General features: G+C 45.1%; 2 protein-coding genes across 3 annotated transcripts; one reads left to right on the top strand and one right to left on the bottom strand.

Moving 5' to 3' along the window:
* Positions 1 to 1,684: 1,684 nt before the first annotated feature.
* On the top strand, positions 1,685 to 16,555 carry TMEM263 (transmembrane protein 263). Its single transcript, XM_048958468.1, has 5 exons — positions 1,685 to 1,801; positions 3,038 to 3,102; positions 4,077 to 4,210; positions 7,183 to 7,252; positions 11,495 to 16,555. The coding sequence occupies exons 4-5, from the start codon at positions 7,189 to 7,191 to the stop codon at positions 11,779 to 11,781; spliced, it is 351 nt and encodes a 116-aa protein (XP_048814425.1). The 5' UTR covers positions 1,685 to 1,801; positions 3,038 to 3,102; positions 4,077 to 4,210; positions 7,183 to 7,188; the 3' UTR covers positions 11,782 to 16,555.
* MTERF2 (mitochondrial transcription termination factor 2) lies at positions 15,722 to 20,947 on the bottom strand. Of its 2 annotated transcripts, XM_048958456.1 has the most exons (3): positions 20,884 to 20,939; positions 18,276 to 18,403; positions 15,722 to 18,067 (listed from the first exon to the last, which is right to left on the bottom strand). In XM_048958456.1, the coding sequence occupies exon 3, from the start codon at positions 18,054 to 18,056 to the stop codon at positions 16,860 to 16,862; it is 1,197 nt and encodes a 398-aa protein (XP_048814413.1). In that variant the 5' UTR covers positions 18,057 to 18,067; positions 18,276 to 18,403; positions 20,884 to 20,939; the 3' UTR covers positions 15,722 to 16,859. The 2 variants fall into 2 exon arrangements, with proteins under 2 accessions (XP_048814413.1, XP_048814403.1); XM_048958446.1 differs by lacking the exon at positions 18,276 to 18,403 and having other exon boundaries at positions 20,884 to 20,947.
* Positions 20,948 to 22,690: the final 1,743 nt, after the last annotated feature.

The raw sequence follows: 22,690 nt of genomic DNA, 5'->3' as shown, positions 1-22,690 counted from the left end.
CTTCCTTCTTTCCTTCCTTTCTCCTTCATTTTCTTCCTTCTTTCCACTCACCATCCGTCTGTCTATCCATCATCCATCCATTATCCATGCGTCCAACCATTATCCATCCATCCATCCATCCATCCATCCATCCATCCATCCATCCATCCATCCATCCATCCATCCATTTATCCACCATCCATCCATTATTCATTCATCCACCATCCATTCATCCTATGTGGTCTTCCCATTTGGCCTAGAGACAGCTATCTCTAAAAATGAACCAAAACAGCACAGATAGAGTATCTCATGCATTTCCTTCTTGTGTTCCTCTCTCAGGTATCCTGCAGGGCGAGCAGTCCTGCTGGAGTCTGCTGGCCAAGCATATCCCACAGATCTCACCAGATCCAGAGGACTGATGCTCTCTCCATAGCTCTGGCTTTTCATGACTGATGCCAACAAAGGGAGAAAAAAACCTGCCACCCAGCCATGAGGGTGGCCATGAGGGGACACACTTCACATCTTTAATGAAGTTCTGCACTGGATGAGAATGGTTGCTTTCAGGGCAGTCTGCATTGAGTCCAGCATAGTGAAATGCTGAGCCTGGCTGCAGTTCCCCACAGCTACTGCAGCCAGAGAAATAATGATAAGCAGAATAATGGGATACAAAATACATGTATTTTGACCTTCTTTCATATTTTTTTCTGTAATCATAGTGCATTCACAGACATAACCTAAAAACATATAATTTAAGGGAAGGGACCACTCCTCCACAGGGAAAGACTGAATGGCTTTTTTTCTGTTCTGGAATAGCTATTTTTAGTGAAAGAAGGCTATTTATGTAGCGTGAAAGCTAAGTACTCAAGAGGTCTTTCGGGAATATATTCATAACAGACCTTTGGAGATCACTAACGGTGTAAAGGTTCCATGCATGAAAAACTTCTCATGAAATGAGAAGGAAGTCACAGAGATGCCATCCCTGCAGCCCAGCCCTTCCTTTGCCGAGATGTGGGTCAGGCAGCTTCTGTTGTGCCTGCAGAGCTGTGTCCCAGGGCTCCACTGCTGGGCGCTCAGGGTGCACAGGCTGCCCACTCACACACAGCGCTTGGCTGATGTGCTCCTCTGCTCCACCCCACGTCTTTCAGAACCTGAAGGAGTGATTTCTATCACTGTGATGCCTTTCATTTTCAGATCATAGCAGGTGAAGAGTTTTCAGATCACAGAATCACAGAATAGCTTGGGACCTCAAGGATCATCAAGTTCCAACACCCCTGGCATAAGCAGAGCTGCCATCTCTAGGTGCCTCGTGTTGTAAAGGTTATGGGAGACCGGCAGCGTTATGGAGGAAATACTGAACACAAAGAGATGGGCCTGCGTGTCCACCATGGCACAGAGACAGGCCCTCAAAGCAAGGGATGGTCGCCAGCCACAGGATCTCTGCGTTTGGAGGAACAGCAGGGGCAGACCTCTGGGAACAAGGGCCTCCTTCCAGCGTGGGAGCCGAGCTCGCTCAGAATATCCCGATTCGTTTTCCTTCACCTCGGGGGTCGCTCCCCCGAGCGATCGAAGGCGCCACGAGGGCCACGAGTTCCGACCCCCCCGAGAGGCACCCGGGGGCGGCGCGGAGTCGCGGGCCGGGCAGGGGGCGGGAGCGGCGGCGCCTGCGCGCCCCCCGCCCGCCGAGGGGCCGCGCCGGGCGCTGGGGCGGGGTCTGCGGGCGCCGACGGGGCGGGCGGCGGAGGGCGCCACGTCGGCAGCGGAGGACGGCGCGGGAGTAAAGTCTCCGCCGGGCCGGGTCGCGCCGCGCTCGCTGCGACGCGCGGTGAGTGGGTGCCGAGCGGGGAGCCGCCGTTCGCCGTTATCCCGGGCGCGGGAGGGCGATCGCCCGTCCGGCGCTCCGCTGCCGCTCGGGGACGGGGAGCGGGCGGGGGGCCTCGGCCGCGGCCGAGCGGGGCCACCGGTCCGCGGAGGGCGCAGCCTTTGTGTTTCCTGCTGGGGCCCCGCGCCGTGAGGACGGGAGGGGGGAAGGAGGGCGGCCGCGGCGCTGCGCCGCGGCCTCGGTGCCACGTCAGTGCCGCCGCCCGGCGCCGGCCCGCGGGGCTCGAGGTACCGGCGGGACGCGGCGAGGCGGCCGCTTCCTGCGCGGCGCCTGGGGCCGCCGCTCCGCCCGAGCCCCGCGGCGGCGGGAGGAGCGCTTCGCTCTGCTCTCCCGAAACTTCTCCGTGTTGGGGACGCGCTGCTCGGCCTCCCGTGCTGTCCGTTTCCTTACGCTGCTCCGCGTCGGGATGTTTCCCGCGTAACTTTCTCTCTGTTTTCACCCGCTCGTGAAGCTGAACTGCACGGAGAAGAGCCCGGAAGCGCTTCGCTTTGTATGAGCGATGTGGGGACCCAGCCTGGTCGGGCACCGAGCGGAGACGTGGTTCCCTGCGGAAGATGAAGGCAGAACGGAGGCGGCCTGCTCCGCGTGGCTGTGGGCAGAGTGCTTCTGTGTAACCGGCAGGGCATGTACGATAGCTGAGCCCTGGGCCATTCTCGGCACCCTCCATGCTCTGGGCTGAGCTGGGATGGTCGGTTTGCTCAGTTCTGCCCAAGGAGTGGTTCCAGCGCTGGAGCAGCGCGGTGCTGCCAAACGAAATTGGCCTCATCCTCGGGTCGTTGTGCTGCTGCCCACAGACATCTGAGCGGTGGCACTGAGAGAAGCCAGCCCCTGCTGGCGCCTGCTGGGCTGGGTTTGCTGAGCTCAGACAGTGGAGCTGTTTGTCTGCGAAGCCTGGGAGACACCATGAGCATTGCGTGAAGTCAGGAAGGTGGCACATGTGTCCACGTGCTGCTTGGCGGAAGGCTGATGGCCATCAGTGCCGGCTGCTGTCCAGGAGCTCCATCCATGCTCACGAAGGAGAGGTGGTGCCCTCAGTGTTGTGCCCTCAGTGTTTCAGAGAGTTGAATCTCATAACGGCCAGGCTCGGAGGCTGTGCTGAGTGCCTCTTCCCACTGTGGCAGGAATACAGTGGTAGCCCTGTTCCGTACGATGTCATTAATGCAGCACTTCTCTTTCTAGGTGGATGTGGAACATCTCTGAGGAAACAGCTGACCTGACGCCTCTTTCACAAAGGAATATCTTTGGTGAGAAATTCTTGTGTTTAATGGCTCGGATGTGGATGTATCCATGGCTGGACTGGGACCTCCAGCACTTCCTGGAGCCTTCATTCAGGGTCCTATACGGTCTCGACCATAAAACCACTTCTGAGCCAGTTCTTTCCTTACAACTGTGTAAATAATTGACGCTTCTGGATATTTGTATTCTGACAGTTTGGAAGAATGTGCTTTCTTCTTTAAAACCAACTGAGAAAGTGGGTTCCTTTTTTTTTGGGGGGGAGGCCTTCATGAGCACAGAGAGGGGGAAAAAAGCATCCAGTCACTTGTGTTCTTGTTCAGAATTTCCCATGAGGTTCACACTTGTTTCTACTTCTTTACATAAGAACACACAAAGCTTATGCGCTCATCTGCACAGATGAGAGAAGAAACTGGGAAGTATCACTCATGCCCCAGATACTTTGTTCACAGCTGTCCCTCTGTACCAGGGCTCAAGATCCCATATCCCATCTGTTTGCTTCCGTGGGGTCGCTTAATGTGTGTGTGTGTGTGTGTGTGTGTTAAGGGAAGCAGGGCTCTTCCACCAGTGACTCAAGATACTGAGTTCAGCATCATAGGATGAATGTGCCAAGGAGAGATGTTTGCTTCCTTTCTCCCCCAGCCTCCCTTTTTTCATCTTTTTTTTTCTTTCCAGCCTTAGCACACTTTGAGTAAGATTCTACAAAATGTGTCAGAAAAGTTCCCAAGTTGTGATCAATCTTTGTCTAGTTGCATGTGCTTGCAATGCTGAGAATAATTTTGCTGTTGCATTCTGCGTGTCTGCAGATTCAGAGTACGGGGGACTTGAACCTGGATGTTTCCAAGATGCTTTAATCAATACTGTGTCCGGATGATACAATTCTCCAGGCAGAACCTTATCCTTGCAACTCCAGCTGCCTTAGGTGTAGGATGAGAGTTAACAATTCCATCATGTCTCAGGAGTTTTGCTTTCTCTTCTTTTGCAGGCACGTACCTTTAGTTGGGAGAGTAAAGAGGAGCCTCCCTTAGGAAACACCGCAGTCGGGTAACCGTGGGCTCTCTTCCAAGGTGGGACGTAAGCGCTTGGATCTCATCACACCAAGGAGACACTGAATTGTAGGTGAGTGCTTTCACTGTGATGGTATTATGTTAAAGATAGAAGAGCAGAACCCGCTTGCCAACTCCAGTTTTTAAAGAAAAATGGTATTCATCCCCTTCTTCTTGGACTGGATGAAGTCATTGCTGCTGAGAATTGTTCCAGACCTTTGACCTCCAGTCAATTAAATGCTCAGCTTAAGTCTCTGGAAGGAAGCCAGATTTGAGGTGTGCTTCTGTGCTTCCTGCTCACCAGATGAGCAATGCTCTGTTCAGCATGCAGGATTTGTGTCAGTTTTTCAGAGATTCTGAAGTCTCCTGTCACATTAAACAGGAAAGAAAGCAGCGTGAGTCAAGCTGTCATCAAGATATCTAAAACATTTCAGTCCTTTGCTCGAGGTAGATCTTGATTCTTTACGTCTCTGAAAAGATGCAGAAAAACAAAAAGACTTGAATTGTACTGTGGGATCTCTCTTCTGTGGCAAGAGTTGTTTTGTTTTCTGACATTGTGATCCAGTTTTCCCTTTTACGCTGTAGCAGTGCTCAACTTTCTGATCCCAGGCCCCTCAAGGCTCCCTTCCCTCTAGAATGAACTCAGTCCTATTAAGGTGACTTGGTTTTCATTAGCTGCTTTTTACAGACCTAGAAAAGATTTTCTGGCTCTCTGGGGTCTGGTAACAGCAGGTTACCAGTGCCTGACCCATGTGAAGTAGGCCACTGCAGTCCATGGAGCTGTAGGAGAATGAGGCACTTCTGTGGCTTAGAAGGTGTCCTAATTGTGTTAGATTGAAGATAAGTGATGTATTGTGTGAAATTCTGCTCTTCATTTTAAAAAGTAGCTTATATTCAAGATTTCCCTAACCTTGATCATCTGGGGAAGGTAGAGGGGGAAGGGAAAGCATCACTGCTTTCATGGAGTGCTGCAGGGTTTTGTCATTTGTCTGTTTTTTTTTCTTTTCCCTAAACAAGAAACTCTACTGTGAAGCTCCCCTATCAATACATTGCTTCACTTGTTTCTTGGCTGGCAGCTGTAAGTCAATCTGACAGTGGCCTAACCTGGATTACAGACAGCTGTGAAGCAGTCTTTTTCCCCATGTTACCTGTTTGCCTACCTTACTCCAGTTCTTTCCACGGAGCAGGGCTTGAATACTTGTATGATGGCTACCACAGTAGGTTCTTGATCCTTCTCTGGTGCTGTACATGCTGTCAGTGCTGTTGAATCCATTAACTTCTTAACAGTGGAAAATACTAAAGCAGCAAGGATCTTGTGATGCTTCCTAGCATTCTCCCATCTTCACAACCAGTTTCCAACTGCACTCTAAGCTTGCTTATGGTCTCTGATGTTATTCTGTCTGTGATTATAGGGTTAAATTATTTTTCTGAGGCTTTTATGAAGAGTTGTTGGCGAAGTTCTTGGAAATTCAAGCAGTGAATTTCATCTGGGATTTTTTGGGAGCTGCAAGCAGGCTAGATATTGGGGATTCAAATGCATCGTAGGGGTAGTTTTTTTTAATCAGTACAGATTATTCTCTGTACTAATTCATTTGTGTTTCCCTTGAGTCATTTTGAAAATTATTTTCACCGTTTTTCCTTTTGTTTGAGGTAAGGCTGGCTAGGTCTTCTTTTTAATAAGGAGACAAAAGCAAAGAAATGGCTTGGTGCTGAATCCAGTCCTTTCTCAGAACTCATTTCCCCTTCTGTTTCTTCCTAGGATCTGTCAGGCTCTTTTCAAACTCACTGAGTTGTGATTAAATAAAAGAACAAGGAATTACATAACTGCTTTTTTCCAAATTGCCTCTTAGCTTTCATGTATTTAGTCTCCCATATTGATGTGCTGTTAATCACTTTCCTGTTTCTCTGCTTCCACATCAAAGGACAGAAGGGCACCTGCTTGCCATTGCCATCAGATAAATCGTGCTGGCGGTAGATGCTGCTGCTCACTTTCCTGTTCTGCTCCTTGTATCAAGGTTCCCATGTTTCCTGAGCTGTGAGCCGATCCCCTCAGGGCTGATCGTGAAGACTTGTTAATGTTCAGTTTAGGCTTTCTGCTTATCCAGAGATCTATCACTCAGCATGTGGGTGCTGGCTCTTACTGCGCTGTTTTGACTTCACAGTTGCGCTGTGAGGGTTTGAGCTGCTCTTTTCCAGGCTGACTGTTCTCACCCTTGAGTTGTGCGTCTGCCTCATCAGCCCTTCTTCAGATCCACCCTCCTGAGCTGCAGAAATGGGCATGGCAGGAGGGGCTGAAGTTCTTGTGCTGGTGGTCAGCGAGTGTGTGCAGGGAGGAGGAAAATATGGAAGTTCCCTGGCAAGGCAGGAAGGTAGAAGGATGTTGAGCTGCACTAGGAAGCAGCTTATGGTGGGTTTTGTGTGGTTTGGTTGTTTTGTTTTAATGTCACCTGAAGTGTTTTCTTTGGAATGCTTGCATATAGGTAAACTGCTCCAGTTGTGCTGCCGTCACCACATGGTGTGTGCAGTGCAGCTGCTGGGTATCTGGAAGGTTTTCATTATGTTTCTTTCACCTTTTGTTGGTTTTTTTTTGTTTGTTTGTTTTTTCTCCTGGCCTTTATTCAAATCCTCCTGCAAGCACTCCTTTCTTTAAACTGCTGCTTCCTAGGTCCTAATGGGTCTTACAGGCAGACTGCTATTGTTTTCCAGCATCCACCACTATGATTGCTAATCTCTTTGGTAGCACATAATCAGAAGCTGTTGTATGGTGGTGGCTGCTTGATGTGTGCTTGGTGTAGGGTTGCTGCTCATGCTAAGGTGGCTGACCTGCTGGAAGGCTCCTCCTCAAGTACTGAGTCTGGTTGAAGAGTTCAACAGCACAGTCTCATAATAAAAAGTGCAGTAATCGGGCAGCAGATACCAGCTTATCTAGTAATGAGGAATAAATTCTTTGTCTGTGGAACTGATGCTGTATGACTTTTAGATTCACAAATTGTATTTTTGCTTTGGCAGAAGAGTTCTGTAGCATATGTGAACTTATTTTTTTAGGCAACAATGAATCAAACAGACAAAAGTCATCAGGAAGTCCCATCCTACCTCCATGATGAACCACCAGAAGGTATGTATTAGTTTTCATAATACCAGGTAAGTTTACAGAAATTCTCCAAAAGATCAGATCTATTTAAAAAATGGATCTGCAAGTTGAACTCTGTTAACTGTTGAATAATAGTAAACAACTCAGTCCTGGTTTGGGATAGGCCTGGCTTCTTGTTCAGTTCTGTGTTGTCCTGATACAAACCATTGAGTTCACTGTGGTTAATAACTCTGCTGGTAAGTTAAAGGAGGTGGGCAGATACTGAAGGATGTAGTTTGCAGATCAGTTCCCAGAGGTCTGAATCAATCCATATATGAGGTGAAAAGAGCCCAGCTACTCTTTTGGATGCTTGCTGAGTTTGTAGTACTTGTGACTTTTAGACAAGATGGATCTGTCTCTATTTCTGGAGAAGTACTCCATGTTCTCTTTCTGTCCATGATAAAAATTAGTTGTGGTTCTCACTGGTTGGCTTAATCTCACGGTTTCATGAAGATGACAAAAAGAATGCAGGGGCATCTTGGTCCCACAAACCAAATGAATTTTAAATGTCTTGTTATATCTGCAGAGGAAATAAAAATTCTGAATGAGCAGTATTCCCTTCTAGGCTGTGGACTGTGAGGATTTGGTTTGTGTAGCGTGGCTGGGGGCATACTGGATCCAAAACCACTCTCAACACAGAGGTCTTCTATGTTTCGTCTTCTCTCACCTTAATACCAAACATGTAGAGGTCAGCAAGCCCTGATTGCTCTGTTTCATTATTCTTTGGTTTATAATGACACTTAAAAGCTATAGTTGTTTGCACGTTATTTTTTTCTCAGCTTTTACTTATTGTGTAACTGAACAATTTACTTCACTTGAACAGCAGAAGAGGTTCAAGTAGCATAACTTGCTGTATTCTTAACAGAGGAAGTACAAGGACAAGAAGATGAGAAAAAAGGGCTAAATACATTTTGGCAGTGCAGTGGGGTTTTTAAGGATATTGTTAAGAGCAAATACTTGTTAAGCTCTCGTAGGGTTGTCAAGGTCCTTGAAGCATTTCTGAGAACAGATGTCTGGTTGGAACCTAATATATCTTATATTCAAGTCAAACTCCATAAGCTTATTTTCCTTTTTTGTTTTGTTTTGTTGGTTTTTTTTTTCTTCCTCCTTGAATTGTGTTTCATACATGCCAAACCACGTGTATAGAATTTGAATGGTGGCCTGACTGGTAAATTATAATTGATTTTTTTTGTTGAAGAAGACAGTATAAAAGTGTTTGGTTTTTTGTCTTCCTAGCATGTTGAATAGTTTCATAGAATCATTTTGATTGGAAGGGACCCTTGAAAGCTATCTAGTCCAACTCCCCTGCAGTGAACAGGGACACCTGCATCTAGGTCAGGGCGCTCAGAACTCCCCAACCTCACCTTGGCTGTCCAGTTTGTCCAGATTCAGAGTGTTAACAGCAGAGCCTGGTCATTGCTTGCATATGCAAGGTTTTATTTAAAATTTGTGAGTAAATAGGACTTCTGCACAGTAGCTTAATACAAAAATAAGCATTTGAGTATTGTACTTCAAGCAGGTGGAGGGGGTTGGTGTAGCTAGAGGGGGTGGAATTATACCCAACTAGTTTTAATGGCAACACCATCCTTGAAGACTTGTTTTCCCTTTCGCTTTTGTTTCACGTACAGTCTTCCAGGTTTATAAGTTTAGTTAAAACCCTTGGAATACCCTTCACCATCCTTTTTTTTAAAATGTTATACCAGGTCTCTGTATGCGATATGCTTACAGCATCACAAAAAGGTGGATGTGGATGGGACGCTACCAGTTCAGCGTTGCCCAAAAGACCAGCTCTGTGAACTGGCTGCCAATGTGAATTTTTAGAGGAAAGGCTCAATTCTGGAACCAACTTGTTGGATATTATTTTTTAATTTTATTTTTTAAAGACAGAAGTAGTTCCATTTTGCTCAAATGACGCTTGTCCAGCATGCTGCCTGGAGAATTTAAGGAAATGCACATGAGGAAGCTTTCTGCTCATACTTTCTGTGGGTAGTACTGTTCTTGTATTTTACCTTCTGCTTTGCAGGTGGCACCAAATTTGCAGGCTGCATTCATTCAGACCTTTGTTTGCTGTCTGACTCTGAGCAGGAAGGTGGTTTTGAGGTACTGTGGCAGTCAGCCCCTGTGCTGGGAATTCATGGCATTTTCTCCTTGAATCTAGGAACATGCTGTCTTTTCTTGTGCTGACTAGGATTGAGGAGACCAGGAATGCATATCCTAGAGTAGTAGTCAGCCAGCAATAAAAAGAACCTTTACTCTAAAGGCTTTTTGTATGTAAATATAAATTCTTGTCTCTGCATACTTTTGTTGTCAGTATGTGCCGGAGATGTCCATGGTGAAGGCTACAGGAGTTACTTGGTTTTAAGTAAAAATCTGTCAATTAATGTTTCTAGTTTCCACAATCCATTCTGTTATCTGTGTCAATTTCTTGACAGAGACCAATAAGATGGAATAGAAGCATTTGTAATATTTTTTTCTTGCTTCCTTGAGTTGCGCTATTCCTCCTGATGCCTTTTTGTGCTGAACTTGTCAGTTCTTGGATTTAGACAGCATCTGTTTGAATTACTCTGGGCACACCCTTTAACTCTCAACTTTGTTTTAATTAATTCTGACTTCTGGTTCAGTTCTTGACATTACCATGAACTCTGGATGTACGTAGGAAGTCATTCAGTCATTCACTGTAGTTTTCCTCACGAGTGCTGGGAGAAATAGTCTCAGGTGTCAGCAGCTAAGAGAGCCTGAATAGTTAGTGGAGAACAGAGACCTGATTTGCTGGTCCTCCTCTGGCATATCTCAGGAGATACTGACAGGTCTTTGAATTTAGATCTAATTTTTCTTTTCTCCAGCTTCTCTGTACATTCACTGTCTTCTTCTGAGCGTGTTCTTTCTGTCTCAGACTCCTTCACCTTTTTATTTGAGGTTACTACTTCCCTAGCTCTGCCCATTGTGATTCTGCTTGCTCTCTTTTGGTTCCTCCTCTTGTTTTTTCGCTAAGAAAGGAAATCTATCCACTAAATTCCATGTTCTACCTACTGTTATTTATAAATCATGCATGTGCATGCAGAACTCAAGAAACAGTGGGACTCTTATCCTTATTTCTTGTGAACTGCCTATCTCTTGCCATGGTGCTATCTGAAACTTCATACTGGTATCTGTGGTTAGTGAGGAATTGACAAGGCAAGAACTGAGACACACTATGCAACACTGCTGCAAAGACCAGAGATTCCCCAAGGTTCACACCAAAAATGTATTGTAGGCCAACAATATTGTGTGCCAGTTTTTAGGTACAGTGAGTTATGTTCTGTGCTGAAATAAAATGTTAACATAGTATTGGAGCAAACCAAACTGCTCCAAAAGTACTGTTCTTTGAAGATGAAATTGTCGTTACGCAGTAGTGGCACGTGGATTTGAATCTTAGGTCACCTCAGAGGTAAGATGTGCATCTCCTCAGGATTTAAAAGCCTGCAGTTAGAAGTATGAAGTACTTAGTGAGCTTCGAAGGGGCTAAGTAGTGACTCCAGGGAGGCTTTCTATTACTTCAGTATTTTCCATTAGTTTGAAGCTGTGTAATTGTACCATAAACAGAAACTGTGAATTGAGTTATCCAGCATGCAGCAAGGAACCATTATTCAAAACACAGCTTAAACATAACATAAAGGAGAACCAGACTTGCATGATCAACAATGGGCAGGAAGAAAAAGTGATTTGTTTCTGTGTCATAGTGGGATTTCTGTTGGTTGGAGCCTGTCACTGCCTGCACAGCTGTTAATGCCTTTGGGGACCACTTTTCATGAGCTAAACTAGAAGTTATTTTGTTGTCACCTTGCCCTGTGGAACTGGAGGGGAGCAATGTTGCCTTGCCATTAATGAGATCCAGAAGTGGACTTCTTGACTGCAAGACTTGGCAGCATCAAAGAGGCTGGTGGTTGTACAGGCAGGGACTGATTTATTCACTTAAAACTATGTAGGAACTGCGTACCTGATGTTTCTAGGCCCTGTGTTGACTTGCATTTTAGAAAACAGCATTGAGGTGTATGTATCTCACTGCACTGCACTTTCCTCTTTGGAACAACGGTGTTGTATGAGCATTCAAGAAAAATAAACAGTAAAGTAAGTATGTACTGCGTGCAGTGGTTGTTAGACTACAAAAGGAAATACTTATGAAGAACTCTTTTGAAAATGCTTTAATTGTGGCACCGTGATTGACTTGATTGCCGTTTCCTCCCTCAGGTTCAATCAAAGACCACCCACAGCAGCAGCCCGGCATGCTCTCTCGTGTGACTGGTGGCATCTTCAGTGTGACAAAGGGAGCTGTGGGTGCCACGATCGGGGGTGTTGCTTGGATTGGAGGGAAGAGCTTGGAAATTACCAAAACAGCAGTCACATCAGTGCCTTCAATGGGAGTGGGGCTGGTCAAAGGAGGTGTTTCTGCTGTGGCTGGAGGTGTTACAGCAGTAGGATCTGCTGTTGCAAGCAAAGTGCCTTTAACAGGAAAGAAAAAGGACAAGTCTGACTAAAGCCAAAACAGACATACTTGATTTTCTAGAATATTACCTTGGTGGCATTAAAATCTTCTAAGATTTGGACCATGAGAAGCCATGTGTCTTAGACACTGTCTTCTGAAGAGAAAGCTGATTTCATCCAGAAAGGACAGAAGAAGCTTGGCTAGCACAGCATATGAAGATTTGTTACGGCCTAGTTTCAAGCTTTGTACCTGGTGGAATGTTACACTTGATAATTATAGGAGCGAGTGTGTGTGTCTGAAGGGGTAATGCATACTGAATAAGTCTTCTGCAGTTTTGGACTGAAATGTGAACTTAGAAACTTAAGTTGATAATCTGCCGTGCCATCAGTTTGATGAGGTGCCACTTACTGTCCTCAGTGGCTTCTGCACCCTCCTGCTAAGGATCCTTGAGCTGTGTAATGGCACCATGGGATGTGCCTCAATAGCTACAGTTAGGAAACAGTACTTGCAGACAGCCTGACAGTTTTCAATGACTGCACTCTGCCACTGCAGACTGGAAGCAAACAGATTGGAAATGAGAGGGAGATGGGAGGTGAGAAAGTTTGACAGCATGGTGCAAGGGATAATGACACTTAACTTAATGCCTTACTAGAAAAGAATCTCGCTTTATTAGGTGAAGCTTTGTAAAGAGCTCTCCTGTTGTTTCTGTGCAGTTCATTGAACAAGCTTCAGAGACTGTGGCTCAGATACCTGAAACTTGCTCAGTTTTTACTGAATACAAAACTGCTAAATCTCAGGTGTATTTAACGATAGGCATCTGTCTCCTGCAAGTGGAAACTTGCTTTGATCAGCTTCTGAGAGACACCAGAAAATAATGATGGCTTAATGGAAGTGAGCAAGTGGTTTTAGTCATCTAACACAGCTATGTAACTTGAAAAATTGCTTTGTGTAGCTGGAAACCACTGAAGAACCAGCACAGCTGTTGTCTCAACTCCATGATGTGCCAGGTTAGCTTCTTGCTCTGTTCAAACGCAATAATTTTTTCACTACATCTTTATCTCATACTTAGCGTTTTGAGTAAAATGCAGTACTTTTATTTAAACCAAAAATGGCATCTGAGCTCCCTTTAAAAAAAAACAAACCATCTGAGTAAGCTGTTTACTGACAAATGCCAAACTTTGACACTCCTCCTATGGGAACATCTGTAGGTCCTCCGCAGTGTATGAGGCAAATTGCACTCCAAGGACACAGCTTGAGGTTGCCTTAAAGTAGAAGCTGCTGGTGATCTTTTTTTGTATGTGTGCTGACTTTGCAAATAAGAAGGCTGTGAACGTTGTATATGCAGTATTTTCTAAAAAGTTGTGTTCCTTCCAAAAACTTCAAAGCTTATAAGCTTACTTTTCAGGTAGCTGTGGTTGTTCAAGGGTATATAGAAACTTATTAGAAATTAAAGAAAAAAAAGTATATTATGTGTCTAAAACTTGCTCCTGTATTCATGGATGTTCAATGTAAACTGTGCACATGATGGTAGAGTGGTAACCCTGTCTTTCTGAGCCATTGGTACTTCAGCTGCAGTCTGGAACAGCTTTACAGGTGATCAGTAATGATTATGTATTGCTAGGTTCTCTGACTGGGGCAGTGGGGAGAGCAAAACCCTGCAGGTGGACCTCTGCTCCTTTTCTTAGTTGCACCAGTTGCTTATCTCTGAACTGCTGGAAGCGTGTCATGAGGTAAGGTCAAGCAATAAATGCAGTCCTTAACTATTTTTATAATCAGAAGGTGACGGAATGCTGCGTAGTTTGCAGATCCCAGATAGCTGCAGGAATGAGCACCTCAGACACCAGCAGCAGTGGAGCTGCTGCAAATTATTGAGCCTGGTGTAGTTTCCAGTGTACCCCAGGGCACTACCAGTGAGCACTGCACGCCAGCTGTTGGGGAGCATAGCAAGATTTGTAACACTCAACCCAACCCTTCACTGTTTTCTGAACACTCAAACATTGAACTTGTCTTACCCCTTTTCTTTTTATGGCATTCTTTAGTTTTTATGCTATGAAACTTGCTGCAGAACAAGCGTGTTAGGAGAGATGCAATGTTAGAACTGTAAAAGGTTGCCAGCGCTTTGGTATGTTTTGTTCTTCGCATGTCCTGTAGTTGTTACTTCTGAATCTTGTAACTGAGATGCTTTACCATGGCGTATGGTTTTAATCTTTGAGAAAAGCTTTTTCCTGTATTCTGCGTATTTTTCATTCACTTAAGAAGGTCCCTTCTTTAAGAACTTGTTCTGACTGTCCTGACTCTTGTGAAACATTAAATTGTTGCTGTTTCAGACGTACTGGAAGTTTCCTTAGTTACTTTGTGGAGAAAGGCAGATCAGTAAATGCTTACATCTGAATCTTCATACTGCATCGGTGGCCCAGGCAATCTGCACCTAAATAGCACCAAGCTGCTGTTAACAAAACCCACACTTACTGTGGTGTTGGCCATGCACAGACGTAATGCAAAATCATCTTCACTGTTTGGTTTTTGCTTTGTTTTTCTCCTGGGAACTGAAGATTGGTGGTACCCACTTTTAAGATTGTAGGAAGTTGAATAGAATATCAGACTTTTTTTTTTAACTCTCACTTTCCCAGCCCCATTTCAAAAGGGGAAATGTTTATGAACATGATTTGTATGCATGACTGCTAGTTTTGCAAAGAAAAACTGGGCCACAGAGTTTGAGAAGGTGGGGGATCAGCCTGTTCTCCCAGATAACAGCAATAGGATGAGAGGGAATGGCCTCAAGTCATGCTGGGGATGGCTCAGGTTGGATATTAGGAACGATTTCTTCCCAGAAAAAGCAGTGCTGCAGTGACACAGGCTGCCCAGGGAGGTGGTGGAGTCACTGTCCCTGCGGGTGTTCCAGAACTGTGTGGATGTCAGTGGGCATGGTGGGGTTGGGCTGATGGTTGGCCTAGATGATCTTAGTGGTCATTTCCAGTGTTAATGATTCTATGTTCACGATCGCTATAACAGCAGAGATTAAGAAGAGGATTTCAACACTGTAGCAGTCACTGAGTAATGTTTTGGTAATCAAGGGCTCATCTGAGGTTTTGTTATTGAATATAACTTGGGAAGAGCAGAGAGACAGGCCTCAGGCATACTTAAGGATGAAGGGCTGAATGAGTTTTGGCCAGCAGGTATAGAAAAGGAGTTTTTATGCTTTTGTTTTGAAACTTGCAGAAGGGAAAATGCTTTTGCAATAACTGGCAGTGACTGTTGAGGAAACAGGAAAATGACGTATTTCTTTCATTGCTACTGGGAGTACTTTACATGATGGGAATAGCAGTAGCAGGAATTGTATAACCAGACGCCAGTGGAAATGCTAAATTTTTTTATGGAAAACATTCTCTTATGTCTCAGTTTTCTTTTCATCCTGAATGACTGCTTGTTTCTGGGGCTCAGCATTACAGTAGATGGTGGTATGAATACCTCCGAAGAGCTGAAATGCCCCCTTGTGTCTGAGGGATGGAGGCTTTTGAATTGAAATATGGTGATCACAGTAAAAGCTGAGTGCTGGAGGACAGTCAAACAGTGACAAAGGCTAGCTGCTGCAATCTTTTCATATGGCGGTCTCTGCTCCCTCCTATAAATCAACTGTGTGTTTCGAAGAGTCAGCCAAGAAATGGCTTAGTAAGGCAGGAGAACATCTGTGGTGCCTGGTGGTGGTGTCACTTGAGTTCTGGCTGCCACCACATGTGCTCTGGCCACAGGGTGCTCACCTCCACGACCTGCTGGCATCCCGTCACGGCTTTGACCAGATTTTGCACTAGTTAATGTGGCACGCTGTGTGGCATCACCTTGCAGCTCACTTTCTAGATAAGTAATTCAGTACCACTGTTCTTCTGTGTTTTAAAGCTCCTCTTCAAGAGAAGGAACCCTGGATTTGGATGGCCTGGCGTGGGGCTGTGGTTGGTTTAGCTCTTGATGCCAAAGCGGAATCTGTATAGAACAGCTGCTTAAGCAAGTCTGCCTTTATTTTTTACGTGTAATATTGCTGATTCTAATTTTATTGAGAGGAACTTTAATGCTTCTACTATTTTTTAATTATTATTCACAGCCCATAAGTGAAAATAAATAAAAATCCCCCAAGGATTTAAACACTATAGGACAGGTACTATTTTAAAAGCCAGCACTTGTCAACAATTACAGTGATACATGAGAAACCGTCACCCATATACTTAGAAACTATGGCAGCTATTTGCAAATCTGGTGGTCACTTTAAATCACCAGTGTGCTCAGACTCTAGTTCTGTTACACCCATACAAAAATGGGACTTTTCCCTTTCTCTTTTAGTCATGTGAGACTCGTCTAAGTCACTCTGTAACCTTTTCTCTCCCCATGCCTTGCTAGAAAAGAAGAAATGAACAACCATGTAACAGCAATAAATGTATTTCCTTCTGCCCCCCATCCTTTTGCAAAAGGAGTCAGTTTCTATAGTCATGGAAATTTCAAGGAGGTTGTCTTATAGTTTCTTTGCGTTATGGTTTGTAAATGAACACACTAGGGTATTACCATAGCAGCTGCTAAATACAAATGCTGTATTCTGCCTGTTTTCAGACTATGCTGTAGCTGGGTCCTGCCACCCACAAGTCACATCTGCTTCAATTCTTCAATTCAGGATGCAGGAGCTGTAGCCACTTCCTGCAGCAGAAAGGAATGGAACTCGATATACATCTCCAAAGGCAGTGGACCAGTGGGTGGATTCATATTACTGGCAAAATAATCCTCCTTTTCTTTCTCAGATAAAGATTAAGCTAAGCACTACCACAGACAGTGCAGAGATGGAGCTGAAAAGCCACAGAAGCTAGAGGCCAGGCAGATAAGGAAATCAGAACCAAAAAGATATGTAAGATGCTCCCAGGGGGAAAAAAAATAATCCTTATGTAAAGGATTAATCAACCTTTCCCATAACCAGCATTAAAAAGCCACAATTTTATAATGAAGTTGTGCGTAAAGCCCGCTCCATGACAAAGGAAAGCATAAGGCTACAACCTGGTTAAGATGATTTTTGCTTCAACTCCTATCAAAGAACCAAAACTTCTTTTCTCTTTGATCATTCTCTATTGCATAATTTTAAGTACAGTTTTCAAATTAATCTTCAATGTTCAGAGGAGCAACAGGATTAAACATCGGTCTCTCCTTCTTTGATTGTATCTTACCATAATTTGCTTCAAAGTCTTTCTTAGTACCATTCAAGTTTTCTAGATTTCCACTCTTTATATTGTATCCCAAAGCAGAGAGTTTTTTAATCCTGTACTGAACAATTTGTGTTGTCAACTCCAGCACCATTGGTGTCTCTCTAATCTGCGCTATAGAAATTCCTTCCTTCAGCAGTCCCTCAAGTCTTTCTTCCAGAATTGGAACGGAATAGTAGAGAAGGGCTGGGCATTTCAGCACCAGTCGTTTGAATTCTTGATCGCTGCACTTAAAGACATTTTTGGAGAAAAGCATGCTCTTCTGCATAGTGGAGGGTGTAAGCTGAAAAATAAAACCTTTAAGTTTGGAGAGCAGCTGTAGGACTTCGTGGTCGGTGAAATCACTCTTCTGTAGAAATTCTAAGTTTTCCTGAATTGCCGAGGAGGTACTTAACAAAATAAATGGATTTTGGCTCAGTAACTTCAGTATCCAGACCTTCATATTTGCATCAGAACCTCCTAAACTTAAGTAATTTCTCTGTAACGTCTCTATCACGTGTTTGTTTTTCTCAGCTGGATTGTGGAAGATATTGGGTGCGCTCGTCAAGAACCTGGTGATTATATTATTTTTAAGTCCCAGTTCCTGAAAAAACAGAATATTTGCTTTCTGGTTCTCGTGATACCCAGTAGTGAAGAAAGAATCTGGAAACTGCTCTATTAATTTAATCAGCTGGTCTTCCTTCTGGCATACCAGTTGCCACAGAGCTCTCTGAGAGTTCACCTCTGCAGGACTACGCAGCACTGCCTCTGGGCAGCGTTCCAAGATGCTGGCTATAGCAGGCTCATCAGCACCCATTTCTTGTAGAATTCTGGCAATTTCTGGGACGTAAGCCACCTCCTGGAGAAGGACCCATTCCTTTCCTCTGCGTATTTTCTTAATATCGACGGACAGTCTGTGGAGGTCCTCAATGGTTTTTTTGTTTTCCTCTCTAGGCTTTGTATCAGTTGTGTACGTTGAATGGATTAAGAAGCTTCTGTTTGTTACCTCAGGCCGCAAGGGCAAAAAATTCAACGCAGGGCTACTGCAGTGACATCTTGCCAACAGAAATGTGACTGTATCTTTTGCACTGTGAGCAACTCCTCTCAACATCATGGAATGCAGCTCTATGCAGAGAGGAAAAACAATGCTTTGAAAACACATTGAAGACAAATTATACCTCACAATGTTCTCAGAGCCGTTGATATTTAGACTGAGATGACATAAGAAATTACTCTTAACAGTATTTTTTTGTTATTAGCACAAAAAATCAGCTTTTGTGCAGAAGGGAAAGAAAAGATTTTTGAAAGGTTAATGTTCTGATTGATGCCTCACCAGAACATAACGTGTGGATGCAACCGTGCTGCTATGGGGGCAGCACTCTGTCCATGATATGCTGCAGTCATACGAGAACAAAGCTGTCAGCTATTTCCTGCTAGTGACGGTGTTACAGCTCACTCACTCTGCAGTGGAAAAATGTTACATGCAATTTAATTTGACAGCAATTCTACTAAATGAATAAAAACAAAACACTAAAATACAGCTTAAAACATACTTCTTAGCTCTTCTTAATGTGTTTGCTTAACTGCTTAGGCATTGTTTAGAGCATGATATGTTCCTTCATGTGTCAGAACACTCCCAGGTGCTCCTTCGGTAGCAGTTACAGCCTAACTGCCTTATCAACTCATTCTCCATGCAATTAAGAAAAGAATCATCAAACCCATTTGTGTACCTATGCATTTTTCATTAGCTGAATCTGTTAACTGGGGCTCAGTAATCACCCTGATAGTTGGGAGAGGAAGCAAGCATAGTGCCACATCTTCAGGCCTTTACTTGCCTCTACATTACCCTCTTTCCACCTTCTGCTTTCTGTCCTTGCCTGCCACCTCCAGTGGGCCCAGAGCCATCGTGCAGCCCTTTGGGTAGGTGCACAGCCACTGTGCAGCTGGGGATAACCCAGTGGGGCAGCTTTGCTGGTGCTGAGTGCCAGGTATCATGAACAGCACAGGCAGTGCCCCCTGCTCGGCTAGAGGAGCTGCAGTGGCAGTCGTGCATGCATAAATATCACAGAGTGTATCCTTAACTTCCTAGGGGGTGGTTTTGTAACACCCTTTGGGAAGCACTGAGGTGGAAGTGAGAACTTCTGGTCTCTGAAATGCTTGACCTAATTGCTGCTGCTGTTAACACACTGAAAATTGTCCTAACTCAAAAGGGGGAAAGAAGATACAATTATGTTGGGTATTGGACAACCCTATTTATACAGTCACATTCACCTCTTCCAAAGCATATTGTGCTTCAAAAAGTACCCACTGAGTATTAAGTAAGGCTTTTTTGGCTGTTTTTTGTTTGTTTTTTTTTTTTAGAGAGAAAAGACAGTTACAATCACCCAATCTGATCTCTTGCATAACATAAATTAAGAAGCTTCATGCAGAACAGCTATGTGAAACCCTTACAATCTGATTTAAATCCATCTTTCATGAAAATTCATGATTTGTTTAGGGGATCAAGTGACAGAACTTCAGGTATGGTTAAACATTTTCTAGTGATAAAATACTTTTTTGTCAGTAATGTGTATCACTGCTTTTAAGTTGACGCTTTTCAGTTTATAGTTTTATATTTATTTATTACGTTGCCACATCATAAACTAGTAGATTAAGACATAGAAAATGCTGAACTACACTCAAGCTTGCCGTTAGCAGAAAGCTGTTCATCAGTAACTTGGTTGTTAGTCATATTTCAAGTTTTTGAGGCACGACCTCACAGCTCAACTAAGCAGTATGTCATAACCCCAGGTTTAATGGCTTTATCTTCATACACTTTGTGGCTTGAGAATTACTGCCCAGTGAGCTCTAGCACTGAATGAGTGATTCTCCAAGTAGCTGTGAAAGCAACCCAAAGTGCAGGTAAGCCACAGATTTTTCCAGTGTTGTTTCCTTTTGTATCCTGAAAAAGTGACTTTCACCAGGACTGAAAACTGAAGCTTCTCCTCCAGAACAGATGACACAACTGGCTGTGTTTGAGAACTGAGTGATTCTATTCTATTCACTGGGTCCAGTCAAAGTAAGCAGTCTCTGAAAGGTCAGTGCTTTCTGCATTAATGTTTTAGCTCAGCTGAAAACTGCCATCTAAATAAACTATTGTTAAAATTGTTTGGGGTGTCAGGTGATACTTCCAAAGTACAAACAGGGAAAATAACTAACCATTACTTTTATTTCAATGTGTAATCCAGCTGTTAGGCTAAATTGCCTTGTGAGTAATCAGACACTTACAATAGAGAGTCATCTAACAGATTAGTTATAGAGCTTTTTAACAACAAGGCCAAATTCTGCAACAGTAAACTGCGCTTTTCTTTTTCAAAGTCTGACATGGAAATTCTTGTTAAGTTTGCTTTAGAGAAGCTTTAGGTTGTCTGGAATTATATTTGGCATCACAGTCATTTCTTCCTTGGTAATAGTGAGAATGGCAACCCTGTACATAGCGGGGGGATTGAAACTCGATGATCATTGTGGTCCTTTTCAACCCAGGGCATTTTTCACTTGCTAAACCACATCTGACTGCATACCCAGGAACTTTTGTAAAACAGTGAGCAGATTATAGTGAAAAGAGATGAATACATGATAATGTTACGGCGTGCAGCAGGAACTGAGAAGAAGCTTAGCGGTCACGCTTGGTGTTTGAAATGCAAGTTGGAGTCTGTAGATGATAACAGCACCTGTTGTCACACAACAGTCCTGTGTATTTAACCTGTGCCAAGAGTTCAGAGTTCTCATAAGCTCATGCCGGACAGCGGTTGATACCTGTATCGCAACAGGGTCTGCAAGTCTACGTATGGAGAGATTACAAACCCAAAAGGCAGCCCAGATGGACTGCTGGCTCTCACCCAGCTGCACCCCCTACAGCACAGCCCCCCTCACCCACACGGCCCCTCCGCCCCGCGCCTGACCTGGCTCCTGCTGAGCGCTGCGCGGCCGCGCCGGGCCCGACCCTTGTCAGCGGGCGGGGCGGGGCGGAACGAACGGAACGTACCATAGCGTGGGGGGGGGGGGGGGGGGTGCGGAGCCGCCGTACCGCCATGGCGCGCACGCGGACGGCTGTGGGGTGTGGATCTCTCCCGTAAACAAGGACTTTGCCATCCTGCAGCTGCAGATTTAGAGTGCTGAAGTGATGTCTTGGTGCTTTTTGTTCTTAGAGTGAGGTGAATGCGCTTTGTGGTCTCCGTGATGGGAAATGACCTCAGGTTCCTGAGGAGAAGCACGCTGATGCCTTTAGGGGAGGCTTCTGTAACCTCAGTGCGTGTCTTTCCATGTGATCGCTGCACTTGTTACAGAATGAAGCAGGAAATTCATAGATGTGGTCATCGGGCTAGCAGGGGGTGCTGGTGGTGTTTCAGAAGCTGAACATGCTGTGCTGGTGAGGATCTGCTTCCTCTGGGTGATTTGAGCCGTGTCTGCCTCGGATCTCTTCCGAAGTTAGAAAACAAATCAGTGACACACAAACCATTTCTACTCGTAGACACGTGAGCACTTTCATACATAAATTACTGAGCTTCGAGGCAGGGGAGAGATCAACTTTTTATACAGGTAGATAGCAATAGGACAAGGAGGACCAGTTTTAAACTGAAAGGAGATTTAGGTTAGTTAGGAAGAAATTCTTTACTCAGAGGGCAATGCGGTGCTGGCACAGCTGCACAAAGAGCTGTGGGTGCCCCATCTCTGTAGACTCAAGGTCGGGTTGGATGGGGCCCCGGGCAGCCTGAGCTGGGGGGTGGCAGCCCTGCCCAGGACAGGGGTTGGAAGCAGATGATCTTTAAGGTCTCTTCTAATCCAAACCGTTCTGTGATTTTACTGTTTTTCAAATTAGCATGGGATCCGCATGTTCGTATCCTCCAGAGCATTAAAATTGCCACTGTTGGCTCTGGAAACCCTTCTGTTGTCTGTTGTCACATTCAGTAGCCTGTGTTAGATCTAAGTGTGAGAGAACTGCAGAAGGGCCGCTCTGTGAGCCCAGTTCGGGCTGTTTCCCACCGCGCTGCTCTTTCACAGTTTTCATTGTTGGTCAGTGTGTACCACACAGCAGCATACAGTCATGTTAAGAACAGGGACCTGAAGAGCACTCCTACTACTTAAGGTATCGTATACTTGATGTATGTACTTCATGTTCAATTCCTATCATGTCACACCGTTGTCTTATCCTTTTCCCTTTGTGACCCTTCCCTCTTGATTTTGTTCTCGTGGCCTGCACTAAATGAGCCCAATTAGCAAACACTGCTCCTTCAGAAAGTTACCCGCAGGAGAGCACAGCAGCAAGATGAGTGAGATCCTTGATTAACCATGGCTTTATTTCTCTCCTTGGCTCAGAGAGCCTCTGGAGCTTACACACCTTAATTAATACATTCTTCACCTCCCTTACAGTTCTTACCCGCAGCCCAACGGCCTACCAAGGAAGGTACGGTCAGAGGGTGCTTTATCCCAGGGCTTGGCACACTGCAGCTGTCGCTCAGCCTGCAGTGATCACGGCTCGGGGAGCGGCGGTTATGAAACCCGCGAGGGAGGGCTGCGGGGAGCTGACGGCGGACTGCCGCCTCTCTGCTCGGCGGCTCAGCCCTGGCAGGGACCGGGACGAGAGACCGGGCTCCGAGCCGCTCGGAGAGAGAAGTTCCAACCTTATAAACAAACACTACGTTGCAGGCAGCCTCGCTGTGCCCGCGTACTTGGCAGTTTTGTAATCGCCGCTGGGGGAGGGGAAGGGGT

This window comes from Lagopus muta, chromosome 1, assembly GCF_023343835.1.
Source record: "Lagopus muta isolate bLagMut1 chromosome 1, bLagMut1 primary, whole genome shotgun sequence".
Lineage (NCBI taxonomy): Eukaryota > Metazoa > Chordata > Aves > Galliformes > Phasianidae > Lagopus > Lagopus muta.
Note: the sequence above shows the minus strand (reverse complement) of the source record. Positions and strands in the feature narration are given on the sequence as shown.

Excerpts from the sequence above, each read along its gene's own strand:
- TMEM263 (XM_048958468.1), top strand. The coding sequence starts at position 7,189 with ATGAATCAAACAGACAAAAGTCATCAGGAAGTCCCATCCTACCTCCAT. Across the intron at positions 7,253-11,494 it reads CCATGATGAACCACCAGAAG|GTTCAATCAAAGACCACCCA; the intron begins GTATGTATTAGT and ends TTCCTCCCTCAG.
- MTERF2 (XM_048958446.1), bottom strand. The coding sequence starts at position 18,056 with ATGATGTTGAGAGGAGTTGCTCACAGTGCAAAAGATACAGTCACATTT.